The following is a 23254-nucleotide window of genomic DNA, read 5'->3' on the forward strand; positions in this document are numbered from 1 at the left end:
CAAATTTTAAAACAATGAAATACATTGTAAAATTCTATCTCATCCTGCTAATTTTCACAATCTCAGTTTATTGGCAGGTCATGTGTTTTTGTTTGTTTGTTTGTTTGTTTGTTTGTTTGTTTGTTTTAATAATACAGCAGTTTTTTTTACTTCACAGTTGGCTTTGTTCAAAATGCTGAACTGAATTTTAAATGTTGGGAAAAGTGCTTTTCAAGGCAAAAGTGCAAATTTTACTATGAAAATGATTAGGATTAAATAACATTTAATAATAGAGTTAAAAAAAAATATTGGATTATTCACAATTCACAATTAATGGTTACTTTACATACTTTGTGTGTATTTATCCATATGATTATTTATTCCATAATGTGTTATTTTAACACTTGGTCCCCATATGGCTGAGCTCTAACTGAAGGCCAAATATTCTCCTATTTGTAAAAATATTTAAAATACAATTCTTATATTTTTTCCCCTCCATTTATATCAGTGAGGGTTCAGTAAATATCAGAAACCTCTCAGTTTAACACAGTACAATTAAATACCTCCACAAACTACAACCTTAATCCAAATGATCCACTGAGCGCCTCGCTAAAGCGATCTTCCACTTTATGCCTCCATCAAAGCCTTCATGAAAGTAGAATTAACTGTAGAGATGTTGTGCTGGACTGCATCACATTTAGCTCGGTGTACTTTATAAACTGGCAACTGAGTGTATCTACATGCAACTTTTATCTTATACAAGATACATTTTAACATCACTTTTCTTAATATTATGATCATTACTTGAGAGGAAAAAGCACACAGAGGTGAGATTTCCAGGTTGATGCCATGATGATTCGGGTTTGTTTTCACTTCAGGTATTTGTAGCTGAATGTGTACAAGGTTCCCACCGCTCCAAAAATACTTTTTGCTTCCATGGTTACACTGGAAAGAAAACTACAGAATAAATATATCTTCACGGGTCAAGGAGTCTTGAACGCAATTTTAAAGAGCTGTCTGATTTATTCTTGCATAGTCGCATTGTTTCTAAGAAAGAAACAACACAAAACTGCCAATTCGTAGCAATATTCCTAAAAAGAACCATGGATGGTTTTAATTATATGGAAATGTTCAGTTGGCACACTGCTAAACTAATAATTCAATTAAGTCTTTTAGTGAGAGCAAAGTGAGTCAGCTGAACAACAAAAACATAACATTTGTCAACAAGTCAGCACACATATACTGTATAATATGGTTTCAGTCAATGAATATCTGAGTATTTACTTACTTAAGAAACAGCTGCAACTCAACATAACTCACTAAACTCATGTCTCAGGACTTTGTCTTTAATTTCACTATAATTAGTGCCAAATTACATACATATTAAGTTCTTTCTGGACAGATGGAACTGTAATATAAAGCGTTAACCCAACCTTTCATTATATATTAGAAATCAAACGAACTTTAAGGACAGGTTCACAATTTTTCAACAGTCAGGTGTCTCATATGAACAATTAAAGAGGTTTTCCTCACTGTAATCCACACTATGTCCACACAGTCATTGAAGATCGACTTGGAAGAACTGTGAAACCATTATTTAAGTTTAATTTAGTGTCACGTTGATTTGGTCATCTGCTATTCTCATATGCCACTCAATTCCTCCCCCTCAGCTGTAGCACTATCAAACAAGTGCTAGAAATACTAACATTCATTGTTTTTAGATGTTGTGTAAAATGTAGTTAATTCATGAAATAAGTCTTATGTTTATTTCAAAACCTAGAAAAACAAGATCTTCCACATCAAATCCAAATGTATCGTGCTGGATTTAGCTACTAGCTAATTACCATCTGTAGTCCCTGGGCAGGTAGACACAACTCCAAATTTTACTTATTTCCTGTTCAAGTTTATAAATTTTATGACATCCATCAAGTTTAAGCTGTTTTTCAAGCTTCTACACCATGTTTTAAATTGATAAATAACACTGAAGGTGGACATTGTCTTTACTAAATCACTTCACTCAAAAACAAGGAGAAACTGTTTGAGGGATTTTCTTACTACACCATAAAATGTGACACTGAACAGAGCAGAAAGTGTAGAGATGGTGAAAATTTATTTAAAAGAACGTATGTACAGGTTACAACAACAGAAAAAAGAGTTTTTGTGTGTTAGAAGTTTACAAGAACAAGATGAGGAATACGTTCCTAAACGATAATTGAAGACGAGCCTCATGGAAATGACAGCAGGAGAAAAAAAAAACAACAACAACAACAACAACAAAAAAAAAAAAACAGAACATGAGAATCCAAAGAACAGGACAATGATTGTTCTAATGCTACAGACAGGGCTGGCAGCACCAATAACAGGGAAAGTCAAAACACTATGGATCAACTCTAACATCACAGATAATGAGTAGCTCACTGGTTTTGGTACTTTAAACAAACTGGATTATTTTCCACAAATGGCATGATCCATTTTCCATCTGACCAGAACAAAACGGACATTAAACGAAGGGGAAATGGACTCCTGCTACTTGAAAATAAGAGCCAATGGCATCTATCTGGAACGATCCAACCTGAAATTGGCCAAACCCTGATACACACAAAACATCAATAGCAGCAGGTTTTTTCTTTTTTTCTTCTTTTAAAATGTGGAAAGTTCCACTTGATGCCTCCAAAGTGCTCCATCACAAAACACAGAAATCGTCAGTCCTCAGATCTTCTGGTACCCAGCATCAGGCATTTGACAGGCAGTAAGGTGCGCACAGCTACGGCAAGTACATTCACACTGAAGAGAGCTTCACTGCGGCTTTTATCCGTTGCCAACAGGCTTCGGCTTTGTCGAAGGAAGTGCAAGGACAGAAACGAAGAGAGAGTCTGCCGTCTATGCAAACGTAAGGAATGAGAGAGTGTGAAAGGTATCGTAACTACCTTCGATGAATGAGTTCTTTTGTTTCCCCCCTTTAAAGAAAAGTCCATCGGCAACAGGGCTGAACTATGTTGGCAATGAGAGTCTATCGAGATGAGTCCATGTTCAGTGTGGCAACAGTCTACAGCTTTAACTGGGCGGGAAAAAGCCCACACCACGACCGACAGGGTTCTCCTCGAAAAGAAAAACAAAGAGACCATTTCAACTCAACAGGTCCGATTAAAAAAGGTCCATGAGCCCACGTGTTTTTAACACCCGTCAGGGTGGATTAGAGTCTCAGTAGATGGTGAGGCTGACCGACCGGTTCATCTTCTTGCCGATGAGTCTGGAGGTTCTGGGGTTCGACTGGACCGTGGAGCGGGTCAGGATCCTGTCGGTGGACAAAACCTTCTCCTCTGCTGCGGCTCTGGCCATCTGGGCCTTCTTCAGCTCCCTGCAGGAAACAAAACAAGAGAGTTAAACAATGATGAGACTGAAGGCTCAGGGTCGGTCTCACAGATTTATACTGTTTATAATGACGCAGTGCGAGAACAGAAGAATTATACTGAATATATCTGATGTTTCATCACAGGACAAACTGTGTGCGGCGTATTTTTGGCGTTACAAGTTGTCCGACTGCTTTGGATGTGTAATCAAAGTTTGCCAAGAGTCTTACTTCTGGAGCAGAGCGTTCTTGAACTTCTCAGCATTGAGCTCGACTCTCAGCTGGTCGGCGCTCATTCTGGCTGCCGTCAGGAGTACCGGGTGTTTGATGAGGTCAGAGGTTGATGGCCGTCTAGTTGGGTCAGGATGAATCATCAGCTGAAAATAATAGCGGGAAAAGTTAAGTTTTAAGTCAGGAAGAAACTGAAAACACATCACTAAAAGGACTTCATAAGAAAGACTCATCTTTAAAATGTCAGAAAACAGTTTTTTTTAAAAAGCCCATCACCATCTCCCAAAGCCTCAACTGACTCAAAGTCCTTTTTTTGTCTGACCAACAGTTCAAAACCAAAATATATTCAGTTATACAGAACTAATAAAACCAGCAAATATTCACATTTGCAAAGTTGGTACCACTGAATTAGATTTTTTTTCTTTAAATTTACTTTAGTGATTAATAGCTATTAAAACTTAAATTGCTGCCAATTAATTTTCTGTCTAACTAATTGTTTCAGCTCTAATTATTTTTATTAACTAAATCTAGTTAAAATGAGCAATAATAACACACCAAACAGGATTATTTCACCTTTGGAAAAGGAGTGAAATGAAAAACATTAAAAAGTATTTCCTTCAAGGCCTTAATCTTAAAAAAAATCTAACATATCGATAAAACAATTATGGACATCCTCTGACAGGGGACATAAAAATAACTCCAAGCTTAACACAGCTGCAATTATTCAAAAAGAAAGACAAAGATAGTGTTGACTGTTACCTTGAGAAGACTGAGAAACTCTGGAGAAAGCACTTGGGGAATAGCGGGGAGTTTTCCCTGTCGGATCTCGTGCCACTTGTCTCCGTTGGTGGGCAGAGGCTCCGCCCCCGAAGCGCTGACCACAGTCAGAGCCAGAGCAAAGATGTCCGCCTTCATCAAGTTACTGTAGTCCTACGAAAGAAAATCAGAACAAAAAAAAAGAGGAAAGTTAATGAGATTTGTTGACCCTCGACTCATTCAAAAGGTGGAAGACGCTTTTCTAACAAGATGACAAACCTCTTGTAAAACTTCATTGGCGAGATATCTGCTGTCACCCTCCTCCACCTGCGGATTGTTCACTCTTGTCACATGACCGAGATCACCTGGAAGAGGGAGCACATAAATACTTAACATTTGAGGAGGACTGTCTTTCAGTGAGCACAATTAAAAAATGCCTTTGAATAAGAGGAAAACAACTAAAACAGAAAGGAAAGGACTGTAGAAGCAGCTTACCTATTTTATAGACGACACTGGTGGTCAACCCGTCGTCATCATCACATTCGTCACAGCTGGCTACAGATTTCCGTGAAATAAAGATGTTGCCTAGAACAAAGACATTAACATTTCCATTAGTTTCTGACCAGAAAACATTCACGTTAAAGGTGCAGTGTGTAGAATTTAGTCGCATCTATCGGAATAATATTCATAAGTATGTTTTAATTAGTTTATAACCACCTGAAAATAAGAATTGTTGCATTTTCATTAACTTAAAATGAGCCCTTTATATCTACATTACTATGGATAATAAAAATAATTGTTAGTTGCCCTACTACTGACAGTTATTACTGCCATAATTAGTTTAGTTTCTTACATTTATTTGACAGATACAAAAAACATTCATCTCATACAAAGAAAACAGATGTATCGTGCTGGAATTAGCTACTAGCTAATTACCATCTGCAGTCTCTGAGCAGGTAAACACAAACACTAGTGTTATTTATCATTTTACACCGTGAAGTACTCACTTGGCTTGATGTCCATGTGCACCAGGGAGGTAGAGTGGATGTACTTGAGGCCTCGTGTGACTTGCAACAGCAGATCTTTCAGCTCCAGCTCTGACAGGTAACTGAGGCGTCTGTAGTTCTCGGCGATGACGTCGGATAGCGTGCCACCGTTGCAGTACTCGTTCTGGATGAGCATGTGGTCGTCCTCGGCCCAGGCTGAGTAGTAACGCACCACGTGCGGATGTTGGCCCAGCACAGCGTGGGCATACACCTCCCGTAAGGCGTTCTGCCTGTGGAGGAAAGGAACAGACCGTTTTAATTAAGACGTGTCTGAGGCAAGTTTTGTAGTTAAAATGAAGGGTAAAGCGTCGCCTCAAGACTTTCCAGTAAACAATTTTTTATCAACTCTTTATGCAGGAGAGCACATGAATCCCTTTGGGTGCATATTATTATAATAAGCTCTGGTCAAAAGCTGTATGTACAAGACTTGAAAAGTGTGATCTTTTATTACAAAATCATGTGTTTGCAAAATTTAAATGATAGTTTTAAGAATCACATGTCATCTACGTAGTTGATGAACAAAAGTATGTCATCTTTACACCATTTATACATATCTGAAGCATCTGGTTGCAATCTCCTCAAAAGAAGAAAGAAAGAATCTGGAGAGGTAATCATTTACACAAGTGTACTTTAGAGTATTAGGAAGTCAACTTACTCATCTACTGATCCCGCCAGAGGTTTCTTTGATCTCTTGATGGCGTAGATGCAGCCATCAAGTCTCTTCACACACTTGAACACAGCACCAAACTCCCCGCAGCCGATCTTCTCTAGCTCGAGGAACTCTGAGGTGTACCGGGACATCATGTTGCTTTCCATCATGGTTATCCTCTGGAGGAAAAACAGGAAGAGAGACGAGTTTTACAACAAGTTTATAATACAACTTTGCATGTTGTGTTAAATCTGATTTCCTCCGAAAACCAGGGCAAAAAATTAGCACCAACAACATGCTGGTAAAATATGCAAATTAGTGCAAGTGCAGTGCAAGTGGGTAGATTTGCTTCACTCACCAGCCAAAAAAAACCAATGTTAATCTATTGAGTGGCTGGTAAAACTTGAACATTCACTAGTCATTTGGCCAGTGGACAAAAAAACTTAATTTTGAACCCTGCTGAAAACCCTGTCACATCATAATAGTTGTTTTCCAGATTCTCTATGGTGGACAGTTAACACAATCACTGAAACCAAGCAAAACCAGTTTGTCAGTTGGTTTCAGTGAAAAATGCTAATGAACCATCACAGAGAAACTGGAAAATAAAAGCAGAAAGCTGTAGGTGAATTACAATGTTGTTAATTTGTTTGTTCACACTCCAGAGTGACGAGTTAACAAATTAAATGACGTCATGTGGTCATTTGGAGTCACCTTTGGATTTTGTGCTTATGACTCAACTATTATTGTATTATTGTGTCTGGTATTTTGATCAATATCTGCATGTATGGCTGAACTATCTGTTGTGAGTTTTACTGCTTGTGCTTTTATGACATGTTTACTGTATAAACTATCTTCAGGAAAAGTATTTGTAAAAGAAAATGAATAATTTGAGATGATACGTCCTCTTAAACGAAAAAGTCTGTAATTAATGCAAATGTCACAGAAACATTTTAGTACCTTGGATGGTGGCAGGATTTCCTCCTCTCCCTCACCGTCACTTGCCTCCATGTCTTCTCCACATGAGCTGAAAGATCAGAGACAATAGAGGGTGTTGGTTAACATTCTGTACAGCAGGGGGCAGCACTGGGAGGTTCACAAGCACACGGCAGAGTTCACCAGTAACCATGAGGTCTTGGTCCTCAGCCAAACCCTCTGGCCTTAGTCAACGGCTTTAACGAATCTGGTTATTTTAACAATGGGTTTGATCTGTGTTCAAGATAGCAGGTGTGGGTGTCCAACACTGCTCTGCTATGTTATTAACTGCTTTCACATTATTATTTTGTCAAAAGATGAAAAGTACACCAACTGACCAGGGTCCTAATCAAAATACTGACTGCAGCTTGTCTTTTGAAAAGTAATACAATCTGTTTCGGTACAACTAGCAGCACAGAAGTTTTGGGAACGGTCACTCTCTAAAGACAAAATTATATTCAACAAAACTGTGTCAGACTGGGGGGAAAAAAAACAAAAAAACATCTGAGCAACTTACTCATTCCAGTGTGCCCTCTTCCTGTTGTTTCTCTGCTGTGTGGCCGACTGGATGAGGAGGGAGTCGGGGGTAAATGGGTTAAAGTTGACCAGAGGAGTCTGCTGTCTCCTGCTGCTGTCTGTGATTGACTTTCCTGAAGGCTCCACATTCTTGAACAGGGCAACTCTCCTGCTGGAGGATCCCGGGCCGGAGCCTCTGGCTTTGGACAACAAACTCTGCAAAAAAAAAAGAAAAGGGAGACAGATTTAGTACCTTGTTATTCTTTGTGAACAGCAGCAGTAGCAAATGAAAAACACAAAGATTTACAATGCAAGGAGTAGCCTAACAACTAAAAAGTTAAAAAGCAATGATTGGTAGTTCTGAGATAAGAAAAAGGCTAGTGAAGATTCTAGATATTTTGCTGAGTAATACAGTAATCGGTGATAAAGACATGCCCAGACATAAAATTCCACATCACCAAATGAGCTGGCTGGCTTACTCTACAGTGAGAGCATTATGCAACAGTACAGTTGTACATTAAGTGGGTCACCGGGTCGTTATCCTCTGAAATTCAAAAAATGTAACCGATTTGTTTGCATAAGGTGGTATGTTGGAGCTTTTCTTTCCAGACAACCCAAAACACCTGGCCACATTAAAAAAAAAAGCACTAAAAGTCAAAGTTTCAGGAATGTAAACATGCTCAAGACACTTTTAGTGAAGAAATTTCACTATAATCTGTTATGTGAATGTGTCTCTTAAGCTCATATCAGGACTGCTTTTAGTGTTAGAATATATTATTATACCTCCTGGACACTAAATACTGTCCACTACCTGCCTGTAACTGTTTGAACTGAGTCATTTTATAAATAATGATAAATGATGATAGATGATAAATGAAAGGTTGAATGAATGATACCCAAAGTTTAAAATATGTGGTTATTACAAATTACACATTTTAAATACATCCACTATTTCATTTAATTTGTTTTTTGCAAAGCTTTAACATTCATTTAGGTTATTTACAGACAAATACCAACCTTTGGTGTGTGCGGTGTGTCAAAAAGTCTGAGTTTTCTGAAGGTTTTGTGCGGAGGTGTGTCGGGGCAGTCTGGGATCGGTGAGCTGGATCCTTCCCCGTCGTCCTGGACGTAGGATCGCTCCGGTGACCCTCCGTACAACCGTGAAGCTTTTCTCGGTGACGGCGAGCAGTTGGCGAAGAAGCTGCTGCTCGGTGACCGCAGATGAGACGGGGATCCGAAGCCCTCCTCGTCCCACAGCTCGTCGTGGTTCAGGGGGCTGCTGCTCCCCTCCAGGCGTTTATCGGCGGTGTCCCGTCGCCCTGGCACAGGGGAGTCCAGCTCCGTGAAGCCAGACTCGCCTCCCGTGCTGTTGTTAACGTCCTCAATCGGCTCGTCCTCTCCGTCGCTGGATGTAAACTGTAATTTTTGTCGAATTGGTCGAGATTTCGGAGAGGGCGATCCATGTCGGTGGCGGCTGTAGCTCGACATTTTCAGGATTTAAACCCCGGCGTCGTCGACGGGAGAAATCACGCGGTTGGAGCCCGACTACGGCTGCGGTGGCGTTTCTCACAAAGCTAGTCAGCTTCTAAATACCTTGAAATAAAAGGTATTGTTTTTCCAAAATGTCCAAAAATCCGCTGCGAAGCGTTTAAAGCTCCGCTAGCATGCCAGAAAAAGTTAACGTGTTGTTGCTAACTGCTACACGCCCATCCAACGCAGAAGAAACGGCCCCGGAGTGGCTTGATTTCACCGTAAAAACAACGTCTGAAGTCGTTGTAAAAGTAAAAACAAATACTGAAACTATCCGGTAGTGACTAGGTGATTGCTCACCGACACAGAAACACGTCTAACCGCAATAAACGCACACCAATGTTTACAAGAAAAGTTTGAATGAGTCAAGAACTAGCGTCTTCCTATCACGCGCGTGGCAAAGGACTTCCCGCGACCGTTGGTCACATGTCCCCGAGCAGCCAATCAGAGCGCGAGTCAAGATTTTGAAAGATGGGCGTGCCAGAGGGGTTTCGGGAGGCGTTACGTCACCAGTGGCAGAGCAACAATCTGGCGCGAACGCGTCTCTTTCATGTCGCCGGAGTCGCTCAATTACATCAACTCCGAGACAATACACACATTATTTAGACGGCTCGATCAAAGAAGCCGCGGTACAGAAGAAGATCAAACTAAAACACCGACTATAACCAATTTATTTCGGTTTATACTTTACAGAAATATACCTAAACCAATTACTTAATTTACCAACTCTACAGTAGGCTAATAAAACTGCTTCCAGTGGTCAAAAAGACTGTAAAAACTGTATTTATTTTTCTTTTTTATCCTTGAAAACCCCCATCTTTATCAAAATCATCTTATCATGTTACTTTAAATAGGATTGATCCTCTTAATCTAATCATTTAAGGTGATATGTGAGTTTTTTAAAAAGGTAATTGTGTGTGTAATATACATGTTGAGTGTTGTTGTCACTGTTTCTCTTTTGTGGAAATCAGAAAATGTTATTAAAATAACATTTTAAGATGAAAGAAATATTCTGCTTTTTTAAAAGTAGCAATATAACCACACAAATATATTAATTTCTTATTTAATAAGTATTTTATAAGTATTGTCAGAAAAATGTAGTTAAGTAATTAACAGTATATTTTACTCATTATGAAGAAATGCCGCTTTCGTCTTACTTACTGTATCATTCAATTTTTTTACTTATCCAAAATAATTGTAGTTTTGTAGCTGGTTGATATTGAGCAAATATAACCACTTTACATATTGTTGACTTTAATCCATAGCTGCCACTATATTTTATGAAATTACATGTAAAATATTTGTTTGTAGTAACTATAAGTGCAAAATAAATGTGGAATACAATATTCGCCTCAGAAATGTAGTGGACTGGAAGCATAAAGAAGCAAAAAAGTAGTAATTACTCAAGTAAAGCACCGCAAAATTGTACTGAAGTACAGTAGTTTAGTGGATATTCTTAATCAGTTTCAACCACTGCCTAAAAATGGTGGTAAAAACATACACTTTCCCATTCATTCATAGTAAAAAAATATCTAACTAAATCAATAAATTGCTTCACATGCACTCATCAATGGTCATGTGCCTTGTAGTCTAGTCTCTTATCAATTATTGATAAGGCAGACAGCTGATAACACATCAAAAGCACACCTATACCTGTGACATCAACATCTGTAAAAGTGTTGTTCATATTCATTTGTTAGTGCTTAACTTGTATAGTATACTTATTTTTTGTATTGAGTTATACACATTTTGCAAAATACTTTTAGTAATATTCATCAATTAATACTATTAATTAATATTTACACATTACATAACACTTATATTTTACATTTTCCTATTGTAATCTTTACTATGTGCTGCTGCAGCTGAACAACAGTAAAGGTGAATAAAGATTAACAGGGACTCAGGTGTTCAAAATCAAATACAGCCAGATAATCACACAATCATTGTTTTTTATTAGAAATAGCATTAGCTGTACATTGCACTGTGCATCATAAACATTAGAAAGCATTTTTTCCCTCCTCCCATCTGTTTGGTCGAGGGACAAAATAGCATGGCGGAACTCCAGTTATCAAAATCCTATGTACAGATAAAAGCTAAGTTCTTTTGTGGAAAAAGAAAGCCTTGGAGGAAGACTCGTGATTTCTCTTGTAGATATAGTCCAATTTAGATGGTTTTGAACCTAAATCATAGTCCATAATGTGTCCATCAATCATCCAGGCCGGGTGACTCCCCTTGCTGTATTCTTGATGCTATTCTGATGGCTTCCTCCAGCGAAGGCTGATCACTGAGCTGCAGAGGAAAGAGAGAATAATACAAACATTGACTGACATACTGTTAACCGCTGTTAATCGATCACTACTACTGATTAAATCTATGTACTCTGCCCCCCCTTTAAAAAAGACAATACCACCTCTGACTGCTTTACAGGCTGCTGAATTTCATTGCTGATTGTCACACGGTGGGAATAGGTGGTAAAAGAGTGTTTGTGTTGTAATTACCACGATAGAGAGAGCAGAGGGGGGTAAATAGAAACAGTGTTTTTCAGGATAAATAAAGGTTGGTCATCAGACCTCCCTTTGATGTGAGTGTGGCACCCCTCAGGGGTTTTAGGCCTGAATAGTTAATATAATACTTACATTTTATATAACAGTATAATATATAGTTACAACATGAATTTGTGTAAATAAAACTAATTATCTTTCTACAGTGTTTTGAATTTATTTGAATAAGAGACAACAAAAGTTTGGCAATATATAATCTCTATTAATTGATGGAAAATTCCACAAATTTCCTTCTGGTCTTAGTGATAAGCTTTTGTTCTGGTGTCAAGGCAAAAAAAAAAAAACACACACACACTTAAAACCACAACTGTAAATTATTATTACAGTGTCGGTTTCCGTTTTTGCAGGAAAAAACGGTGGTGATCATTGTAAATTTGGATTACATGTAAACTCACACATCCTGTGGTTTTAAGTTTCGGTTTAGTTTGATCCCTAATGAAATGCACCAGCAGGAGGGCAGCAACACATCGACATCCCCTTAGCTGAACCCCACCTTCACATGACTTACAGCAAAGCATTTAAACAAATAGCTAAACAGGGTGGGGAGGGGTTATGTGTGTGGGGGGGGGGGGGGGGGGACTAACTTAAGTGCCCTTTCAGTCCTGACTGAAACTCCTGCCAGTATCATGAAAACAAAGCAAAAACAAAAAGGGATCAAGCAGATTCTGTCCAGTCTATAAGTGATATTTCTGAATTTAAGGCCTCTTCTGTTTGACTTGCATTCCCATTTTCACAAATGTCACATTTTCTGCATTTAAAAAAAACAACACGGAGTCTTCTGCTTCATGATGTGAACAGAACAAATTCACAGATTGTAACTCACCCACCAGTCTATTCACTCCCATGGTGTCGGTCTACCAACCTGCACAGCAATGTGAGTGCCATTGGAGGTGGCCAATAACGTGACAGGATGAATGTCATCCTGTTCTTGGTTGTAGCCTGCCTCCTCCACAGTTTGGAACGAGGCCATGTCGGGTGCCATGATGGCCACCTGAGGGAGACAGAAACATCGTAGTCAAGTCACAGGTGTGGTGTTTGGTCACAAATCGATTAGTTAACAACATCTGGTGCAAAATCAAGAAGGTCCAGCAGAGAATTGGAAGTGCATTAATGGACACACACCTGAATACAATACACACTGTGGTGTAGCTGTTTGACTGGTTTGTAACACTTTGTCTCAGTCATCTTAGTTAATTAAGGTAATTATTAAAGGGGACATAAAAAGCTTTTTGTGATTTTCCATCATTCATATACTGTTATAATGTTGGATGTCTGTGTTAAATATAGTCATAGTTCCAAAATTTGAAGTGAATCTACGTGAAAATCAGCCTGCTCTGAACCCTCCGTTTGCAAAGTTACCTCTACTTTCCCATCGAACTGATGTCAGATTGTTCGCTGCATGCCCAAAAACAGCTGTCTGCTCCGTAGCCTTTGTTCCTAAGGTTGTTTGCACTGTCCACTGGCATGTTTTGGATTGGATGTATTGGGAAGTTTCCATTTTGAGTAAAGAGCGGAAAAAACGGGCAAAATCTGACTACTGCTGCTTTTTCACTTTTCCTCACCCAGTTTTATCCTGCTGGTCCAGGGATTGAACCAATGACCTTACGGTCACAAGCTTGAGCTAAAACTGCCTGTTTCAGACAGAGGCTGAACTGAGGGGCTTCATAAAGAGCCAATGTAACATAAATAAGGAGTTTAATGAACTGTAAATCATCCAAAGATATTCCAGTAAAGCTCCAGAATGAAAATATAGACCTGGGAATATGCGTGTTCTGTCCTCTTTAACTGTAAACCTTCATCATAGCCAACAGATGGTGAGTTACATCACTTACAGAGTCCTTTATACAAAATAAAAATCACAACAACAGTCTAACAATATTTCTCTAGTCTATAGAGAACTTGGACAATTATTTACCTGTTCATCTGAGCCGTCTGTTGTTACCATGGTAACTGAGTGAGCACCTTGCGTTGCTAGTTCGTGGGCTGGGATGGTTATGGTTGTGCCTTCTTGGGTTACCATGGTGATTGTGCCACCCATAGCTTGTAAGTCTGCTTCAGAGATACTGACCTGATGTGAGACACAACACAGAGTGAAGAAGATTTAGTTTTAACTAACACGACGCTTGTTTATTGTTAACTATCCTGACCGCAGACAAACAGAAGTAGAAATGCCTCCAGGACAGCAGTCAGCCAATCAGATGTTTGTTTGATCCAGGGCTGCTGTTTAACTGGGATGTGATTTGCTGATTGCCAAGAAAAACATGAAATGTGACCAGGAGGGAGAAACGTTTTAAGAAAAGGTAAAGACCACATTCTGCAGTGCAATAAAATAGATATTGAGAGGTTACATTTAAAAATTTCAAACCCTGTGGACTCTCTGACCTTTAGTCACGTTGTGGAGCTGTTATTTTGTGAATGAGTCACTGTTTTGTTTGTCCTGTGCACACGCTGCAGGATGCACGTGAACGCAGGTGATGTCATACATGTGTTGTGAGATTTGTAATGATGTGTGCTTCCAATTAATGTCAGGGTTGTAAATGGTCAAAGTTCAGATTTTTTTTTTTATACAATTATTTACAACTCGCCAATGACGTTCAGGATTGTCCACAGAGGTATAAACATAAAATTAGCAATACCTGAAAACTGATCAACCTCGACTTCCTACAACTCTCAATTAACCCATAACAAGGAAGCGTGTAAACATAAATAACACAAACATATAATGTACATACAACTGTAAATGGCTCCTATACAAATGGCTTTACACTGTTCAAATGATCTCTAGGTGGCTCTAATGCCCCAAGAAACGCAGCAAAGTGCCAGCAAAGACAAGGAAGAAGACTGTGAGCTAGTAAACATGGATGTAAACAAGGCAGAATACTTTTAAACAAAATCATCTTTGCAAATGTTTAATGATGAGTGGCATTATACATGTTTGTTAGACCTCAAGGATACATACAAACAATCCATTTTGGGTGAGTAACACTCAATGTAAACATAATTTTGATTGCTTACACCTTGTTTTTTAGTTTCTGGACTCTACTCCATATTCACAGTTTATCTCATCACTGCGTTTCATTACCTGCTGTTGTGTTCCATCCTCCTGTGTTACCAAGGCAACGTGCTGCTGACCAACCATGTCTGAGCTCTCCACGGGAACCTGCTCCGAGCCAGAGTCATCGGCCTCGACCACTGCTGTTGTGTAGCTCACGTTGGGGTCATCAATGGCATCTGCATTAAGAACAGAAGACTTTAACTTGACAATTGTCCTGTATATAATTTCACATTTCATTTACTTTCCTTTACTGCACTTAATTAAATCTTAGTTTCTTTGTGGTATCCAATTTCCTGTTGATGTGACTGTTACAGTATCTATCTTGTAAATCTTTATTAAAAACTCTTTCTATAACTTAATTTAAACTGACCTGTGGGGGGTTCAAAGTAAGCCTCCTGCTCCTCCTCGATGGGCTCTGTGTCGTTGTGTGCTGTGCGTTTGTGCATGGCGAGCGTGGAGATCTGCTTGTAGGTTTTCCCACAATGGTTGCAGTTGTAAGGTTTACACGGTGTATGAACCACATGGTGTTTGTAAAGGCTGGAGTATTCTGTGAAGCGCTTTTCACAGCCAGGCACGGTGCACACATATGGTTTTTCACCTGGAGGAAGTAGGCAAAGAATAGTCAGACAATGCAAATTAGTCACTAAACTATGGCTTCCTGACTCATGAGGAGACATAATAAAAAGCCAGGTGTAATGTAAAAGGGCTCACCGGTGTGAATCCTCATATGGTTCTTGTAGTTAGTGGCACTGGCAAAGGACCGTCCACAGCTGGGCTCAGAGCAGTAGTACGGCCTCTCTCCGGTGTGTGTTCGGATGTGAACTTTGCGGATGTTGGAGGTGGTAAACGACCTGCCGCAGCCTTCGATTGGGCATTTGAAAGGCTTCTCTCCTGGGACACAAGACAAAGAGGAGAAAAGTCAGGGTTTAAACATCCATTATATGATTTTTTTTATGCCACTTGGGGGCAGCGGAAACAAGTTGTGAACATAATACTAACATATCATCACCTTTTAATATTGATATGTTGCACCCGTTAGCAGCTTCGTATATACACATCCAGCAGTTAGGGTGCCACATTATCATTCACTCTTCTTTAGCTGTTTTTGCTCTCTACCAACCCCTGAGGGAAATATCTGGCTCTTTAGCTGCTAAATGCTCCGCTATGTTCACCGGCTAGTCGCTAACTGTGTCTGTTTGCCATTTGGTGCTGAGCAGGTAGTGTACAGAGGATTTTTAGAGATTTTTTACTGAAATCAGCTGCCTGCTGCGTCTGAAAACAACGCTATAAAAAGTGATGAGAGTGAACCGAACCAGTAAAGTTACAGCCGGACAGCTAAACAATGAGCTGAAACTTGCTACAATGCTTCGTAAAGCTGAAGGGAGCTGCAGAGTTGAGAGAGAATTCTTTGTAGTTTAATCACTACGAGCCACACCTTGTTACACATTGTCATTTGACTGATTGTTATTATAATACATATTGATTATCGCTGCTTTAATGTCATAGTTCAAATTGCCACAATATTCCAAAACTTCTTGTATGGACCTGATGAGAACAAAAAAAATGGAATACACAAAAAAAGTTTTATGAGGAAGTAGAAAACAAGATTCTGTGAAATACTACTCTATTCTATTATGCAATAATGCTCTATGAAATACAAACGAGATTAAAACTACAAAAATCATGCGTTTCAAAAATGAGCAGCAGCATCTTAGTGTCATATTTCTCATGTTGACCACATGCCTGAAAACTCCTCTGGTGCTTTGGTGGCTCTCAGGAAATATTTAGCTCTCCAACATCCAACCAACAAAACCTTGCAATTTATTCAGCCAATCCTGGCACTGCACCACAATCTGTGTTGTTTCAAAAATCGGCGGGGCATGACGCTGGGCTTTGACCGAAATAACATAAGTTCAGCTGCACATTCTCAGTAACTCCTTTATTAAACAAAAGGCCTTGAGGCCAACTAGCAGTCACGATTTCAGCTCCCTGCAGCAGCAGCAGTAAACTGCAGTTAAACCCTGCGCCAGACCTGTGACACATTATGAGACATTTAAACCTTATGATGCAATATAATTATGACTGGTCAGTGAGTTTCTGGGTGTGGCTGTATACCTGTATGAGTCCGCGTGTGCTTTTGAAGATCTCCAGAGGTTTTGAAGGACTTGCAGCAGTTCAACTCCTGACATCTATATGGCTTCTCCCCAGTGTGTGTGCGTGAGTGACTCTTCAGTCCGTACCCTTAAATAGCCAGAAAAACATTCGCATTCAGCTAAGCCTTTATACCTAATTAACACATCCACATCATTGCTCAAACACTTGTTAGCCACATGAGAACATCTCAGCCTGATTTTATGTTGATTTAAAAATGATAATTAGTCTAGAAAGCCACAATGGTAATTCAGTACAATCAGTGTATTACAGCAAACAACAAAGAATAGCAAACAAATCTGAGAAAATGTTGAGATTTTTTCAAGAATATAGAGGTGAATGTACTCTGAATAATGTAATCTGGCAAAAAAAAAAAAAATCTAACATGCTATTATGTCTAAATTCTTTTTTAATCTAGTAAATGGCTTTAAAATGAATGAGCGAGCCCTGTGTGAAAAGTTAAACACTCCACAGTAGTTTATTACCTGTTGCAAACTTCTTCCCACAGCCCGGATAATCACAGACGTACGGTTTGTCTCCGGTGTGGGAGCGCTCGTGTACCTGCGGGAACACAAACAGCTTTTTCAGGCTGAAAAAGTAAACAAGTAGCTGACAACATCATAAGAATGTGTTGTAAAGTAAATATCTGCCCACACCGGAGTAAGAACAAGCACAGACACGCGACCACGTTTCCATACACACAACCACCCACACTGACCTTGAGATGGTGGGCAGTGGTGTAGAGCTTTCCGCAGCCGTCATATTCACAGCGGAAAGACTTCTCTCCTACATTTGAGACCCTTCCTGGTCTGTTGTCTTGACCCTGCAAGACAATCTGAAAGACAAGGAACATGAGTGAGACTCTTAATGTTATACCTGAGCTAAGGATTAAAAAGTCAGGGGAGGGAAAAAGGATACTCTACCCGCATGTGGACGCCATTGTCTGCTTCCACTCTGCCAAAGGACCCCAAGGGGTTCTCGATATTCTCCACCTGACAGGAAGGAGAATGGACACTTCCTTTTATAGACTGCTGATGTTACGAACATTCACAACCGAGGTAAATATAAGGAAATATTCACACACGGGTATGTCATCTACATCTAAAGAAATGTTTCATGGAATAAACAAAGAGGTGAACATTTCACAAGTAAGTCTTTACAGTAGATAAATGTCATCTCAGTCTAAAAACAAGCAAACTGTGGATGAAAGATGTTAAAAGGATATATATATATATATAAATAAAAAGTACAAAAAGCACAAAAAAGTTCTAGTATGATTTTAGGATGTGCAGTAAAGCATCAATAGGAAAAAAAAAATAAAAATTGAACACAAGTATGTATATCAAGATGATATAAGGACCTTTACCTTGGTGGTGTATTGTTCCAGTACACTGATGGTCTCGGGGTCGATGGCTGTGGCCTCGGTCTGCAGGTCTGCGATGGTTCCATCAGCCTGGATGGCCAGGATGGTGTTGGACTGGGGCATATGAACCGTGTGCTGGATGTAGGCGGTGCTGCCGTCCTCCAGCTGCACCTCTTGCAGGCCGCTCTGGTCGTAAGCATCTGAACAAACATAAAAAGAAGGATGTAGAGAGAGAAATCGAATGGGGAAACTGGGCTCGGCTCCAGTATGAAACCTTAGATGGTTGTTTACGCAGGGAAGATGGAGGATTTTCTGAATGGCCGTAGTCAAAATAACTGTTTCTTTGTATAAAATCACTCAGCAATAGGACAGAAGTTGCTAAAACATAAGAGGTTTGGAGATCATATGAGCTACGACTGTTAGTAAATAGTTATTAGTAATATAAATTCCTCTGTTCATTTGTTGAAGCCATGAATAAACAGCCAAACATACAGTTAGTTACTTATCCTACACTGACAGAAACAGATCTGAGCTGAATGCAGCCACAAGAACATTGTAAGTTGAATTTAAAGTGAATAACATGATCATAAACACACCGAATGTCCACAAACTGACTGGGAAGCTAACATTTGATTCAAAGTAACATTACTGCAACACCACTTTTCTAAAAGTTGACCAATAGCGTTATAGAAACGGAGCAGACAAGGCAGGTCGAGATGAAGTAGGAACACTAAACTGTTCAATTAAAACTCTTCATCACAAATAACTTTTCTGACTGATTAGAAATAAGACTGTTAGCATCTTTATTAGTTAAATCCTTTACATCGGCATGTTTTAACATAAAATTACAGAAATTAGACACTTTGGAGTTTAATGAAAGTGAAGAAAGAGATGGAAAGAAAATTAAAAGTCTCAAGAAAATTAAGCAAGAGATGTTAAACTTGTTTTTTTTTTTTACCTTTGGGTGTGTGGATGTAGGCTGTTGTCCCGTCTTCTAGCTGCACTGCCTGTCCATCCTCCAGCTGTAAACTGTCCCCTCCTACAACAGAAGAACAGGAACTAGTTATTTTCTGCTTTAGTTTTATTCAGACATCTCTTTGTATCTTTGGAGTCATGTACAACAGCATTGTGACATATAGATAGAATACAAATGAACGGTTGCTTCCCATCATGCCACAAACTCTTCATATACTGTGATGCAATGTTCAAATTCTCTCCTTCCTGAGAACCTGCAGGGATTTGTGTTTTACCTGCTTTAGGCATGGACACATGCTGAACGTAGGCCGCCGAGCCGTCCTCCAGCTGGATCACCTGACCGTCCATGATCTGTCCATCTGAAAAGGATGCTTTGGAGTCATGCTGGATGTATGCGGTGGATCCATCCGCAAGAGTAACAGCCTGCAGGCTCACTGTGTCCATGCTCTCCATCTGATCACCATCTGGGGAACGACATATATATATATATATATATATATAAGATATGATTTATTGTCAGCTAGTGAGAAGATCGTGTCATGGCTGCACAAGTCAAACTTCAGACTGTAACAGCCCTAAATGCAACACTTAACTTCGATATCTATTATATTACATACGCTCATGTTTACCAACTGTAACGGCATCATTGCTAGAAACAAGAGGACAAAAATCTTTCTCTCTGTGTATGGAGCTATGGCTGCATTCATTATTATTTTCTTGATAAATCAATTATTTCTTTTGAGTATAAAGTAAAAAAAAAACCCTGTTATAATTTCCCACGGCGACATCTTCAAATGTTTTGTATCACAAACAGTCTAAAACTTAGATATTCAGTTTACTATCAAGTATGACAAAGAAAAACATCACATCCCCACATTTGAGAGGTTGCAAATGTCTGACTTTTTTTTGCTTAAAAAATGAATTGAATGAATTGATTTATCGACTAATCGTTGCAGCTCTAGATGGAGCTTTCACTCGCTGTTTAAGAGACAGTTTGAATTCACTTGTATGTTTAAATTTTTCATTTTCTGCATCAGAATCTAAGACAATAACAGACCTCTGAAATTTGTTTTGGTTTCTTTTACTGCCAGACCAGTTTGGGTGTATTTTTACATCATGTATTGAATATACTTCCTCTTTAAAATCACTGCCCTGCTATAATCATGTTATTGTTGTTCATGTAAGGTCAAGAGGAACAATTCCTCTACAAAGCCAGTCACGCTGCCTAACTATTAACTTCATGAAGAGACTTTTACACACACTTGTTTTTGCTGCTACAAGTGCAATAGTACAATAACTGTGTTTCATGCTGACACATGTCAGCCACCACCCTATTCCTTACCTTCAGGTGCAATTTATTGTATTTAATTATTATTATTATTACTGCAATTACCTTATATTCTTGCTTTATTTGTAGTTGTGTTACATACACTTTTGTAGTTACTATTTATGTACTAACTATTTGTTTATTTTTATTGCTTCATGGTATATATTGTATAATGCAGATGTTTTTTGTGTTGCAATACTTCAACATCCATGGAATAAGTTAAGTTTGAATCGATTTAACTGAATAATTTAGCAGGATGTACTTCTCAAAGAGTGTCGCAGTCTAATATTGACACTAAATCTTATTGTAACGATGACGAGTTCAAGTTCGGGAGCTTACCTGCCACTGTCACGGCCTCTGTTAGACAAAGAGTGACCGGCTGCCCGTCAGCATCATGAAACTCTGCCATTCCCTGGGAGTCCCGGTTTATCTGGGCCAAGAGCATGCTTTAGCTGCTGGAATGAAAAATGCAGGAAACACACGTGAACTTTTTAGCCTTTTTGATACACAGGATACTTTGCTAAACATGACAGCTAGTGGTGTGTTGATGACATACATATCTTACACTTATGAGCATACAAATGACTTCAAAAGCAAAAAATAAACTCCTGGGTCCCTGTTAACCCTGTTCCTACCACATATACACTTATACACTGTGTATAGCTGTTCTATGCTGAAATACATGAACCCAGAACTTCTGTCTGTCATAATTTAATCAAACATATAAATGAAGGATTTGGTAACAACGCATCACTTCGAGGTCCTCATCTTATCATTGTGCTTTAGTGGTTTTCTATTAAATTAGCACAAACCAGTTGACGCATAGTAAGCTTAGAGTTTGGGGTCCCTGGCCCTAAATAGGAACATGCTGCTTTCACGGATACTGATTGATGCAAACACTTGTAATAACATGTCCCTACCATTCAGATAAGACTACATTGATACCCAGAGGGGAAATTCATGTTACAGCAGTGCAGGAAACAAACAGATAATATCTAGTACTAATAAATGCAAACAAAATAAGAAGTCAAGTGGATGGAAGTCAATCGATATACATTATGAACATTACAATACTTAAGCTATATACATGACCTGACTTGTGGATGTAAAAATAAAAAGTTGTGCTATATATGTGCAGAAGGTTCTGGTAGGTGTAGTTGTGGTTATATATGTATATTTATATGATACATGAAGTAATGAATATAAATAAAATATGCAGTAGTGTCATCTACACATGCCAGCTATATTTATATGTAACTACAACCTTTACCGATTTATCCAAGCTGTCGTAAGATGACTTAACTTATCTTAACCAAGTCTACTGTCTGTTTTTGGCGTTTATTAGTTTGAATAAAGCATTTGGGGCTAGCTAGCAAGGATGTAGCACAACTATGACTTGCCATAATTGTCACTGTAAAGAGCCATTATCTAACAAGTGAAGTGACCGGCTCTGTTGTAGCTGGTCAGCTCGCACACCGACAGCGTGTTTGAATGGTCAGACAGTCTCAGCTGCAGCCGCCGAAACGATGTGTCATAAAGGAGACGACGCTGAAGTTAGCTTCAGATTCGGCTTTAAGGGAAAAGTTAAGGGAAAAATAAATAATCATATTTAGCGGCTGATTCTCCGTTTTTTTTTTACCACTTACCCTACTGAAAAAGTGTTAGATATCGTCGCAAAAGCCTCAACGATGTTTAAACACACTTTCAGATTTGTGAAACCTTTATTGTGCTTAAAAATGAAACAGAAAAAAGGGCGATTTCACTGTTTTTCCACATCCAGATCAGATCCGGATTATACTTAGACTTGTCAAATCTTATTGATGATGATTATTATTGTAATAACAACAATAATAATAATGATGATGATGATTATCTAGTCCAGATTTGACAAGTCCAAGTGATGTAATGTGGCCTGTATGGGTAAAAAGGTGACATCGCCCTTTTTTTCTGTTTTCATAAGCAAAACAAAGGTTTCACAAATCTGAAACTGTGTTTTAACGAGTCTCTGGAGTCTCCTTGTTGATCTAGTCCAGATGTGACAAATCTATGTATAACTGTTTCTTATCTGGGTGGAGAGAAGAGCAGTGAAATCGTCCTTTTTTCTTATTTCATAAGCAAAATAAATGTGTCACAAATCTGAAAGTGGGTTTAAACAGCGTTAAGGCTTTTGCTACGATGTCTAAACACTGTTTCACAAGTGTAAGTCGTTAAAAAAACGGAGAATCAGCCGCTAAATATGATTATTTATGTTTCCCTTAACCTCGAATCAGAAGCTAACTTCAGCGCCGTGCTGGTTAGCCACCATGCTAGCTGCAATGCTAACTGTCACGACTGTTTTTTAGCGGTTATGAACAAACTATTTGGTAAAGATTATAAGGTTAACAGGAGAATAACTGGTCAGATTTAGTATCTAGAGCCTCGGTTAGCTCACTGTAACAGCTGGAAGGATAGCTAGCTATCTCCATTAAGCTTTTCCAGCCGCCTTTCGTAAAACCAGCGACGCAGCTCGGAAACAAGATGAGCTAATTAATGATAACATGAGCGTTTTGACTCCCGGAGTGTCAAGTTTATTTTTTACATGCTAAAATGATATGTTAAGCTCTCCTTGTGAATCCCTGCCGCACAGCCCGACACTCCCTCTCGCAGAGATGGCTGTGGGAATAATGCACACTGGGTAAAAACCAATTTATATACTAACCTCCGAAAAATTTCCAACAATTCCTCCTGTTCGACCACCATGCACCAGTGCAGGAAATGCTCGGCGCCGTCCACACACCGGGAACATGTATGG

At 39.1% G+C, this 23254-nt stretch overlaps 2 protein-coding genes across 6 annotated transcripts; both read right to left on the reverse strand.

Annotated features, from left to right (window-relative positions):
* Positions 1-2065: 2065 nt before the first annotated feature.
* wee1 (WEE1 G2 checkpoint kinase) lies at positions 2066-9482 on the reverse strand. The gene is made up of 10 exons (XM_042412085.1): positions 8516-9482; positions 7500-7714; positions 6968-7034; positions 6017-6189; positions 5323-5591; positions 4811-4900; positions 4595-4680; positions 4319-4489; positions 3560-3705; positions 2066-3337 (listed from the first exon to the last, which is right to left on the reverse strand). Exons 1-10 carry the CDS (start codon positions 8984-8986, stop codon positions 3181-3183), a joined length of 1845 nt encoding a protein of 614 aa, XP_042268019.1. The 5' UTR covers positions 8987-9482; the 3' UTR covers positions 2066-3180.
* A 1478-nt stretch (positions 9483-10960) lies between these two features.
* Positions 10961-23248, reverse strand: znf143b (zinc finger protein 143b). 5 transcript variants are annotated; one of them, XM_042412027.1, is made up of 15 exons: positions 23162-23248; positions 20803-20918; positions 19412-19600; positions 19120-19200; positions 18165-18361; positions 17722-17790; positions 17517-17633; positions 17284-17359; positions 16763-16888; positions 15359-15538; positions 15018-15245; positions 14675-14823; positions 13508-13660; positions 12455-12583; positions 10961-11320 (listed from the first exon to the last, which is right to left on the reverse strand). In XM_042412027.1, exons 2-15 carry the CDS (start codon positions 20906-20908, stop codon positions 11237-11239), a joined length of 1884 nt encoding a protein of 627 aa, XP_042267961.1. In that variant the 5' UTR covers positions 20909-20918; positions 23162-23248; the 3' UTR covers positions 10961-11236. The 5 variants fall into 5 exon arrangements, with proteins under 5 accessions (XP_042267961.1, XP_042267963.1, XP_042267962.1 ...); XM_042412029.1 differs by having other exon boundaries at positions 20803-20915; positions 23162-23246; XM_042412028.1 differs by lacking the exon at positions 23162-23248 and adding an exon at positions 21864-22067.
* Positions 23249-23254: the final 6 nt, after the last annotated feature.

The sequence above is a fragment of the Thunnus maccoyii genome, chromosome 5, assembly GCF_910596095.1.
Source record: "Thunnus maccoyii chromosome 5, fThuMac1.1, whole genome shotgun sequence".
In the NCBI taxonomy this organism is placed as follows: Eukaryota; Metazoa; Chordata; class Actinopteri; order Scombriformes; family Scombridae; genus Thunnus; species Thunnus maccoyii.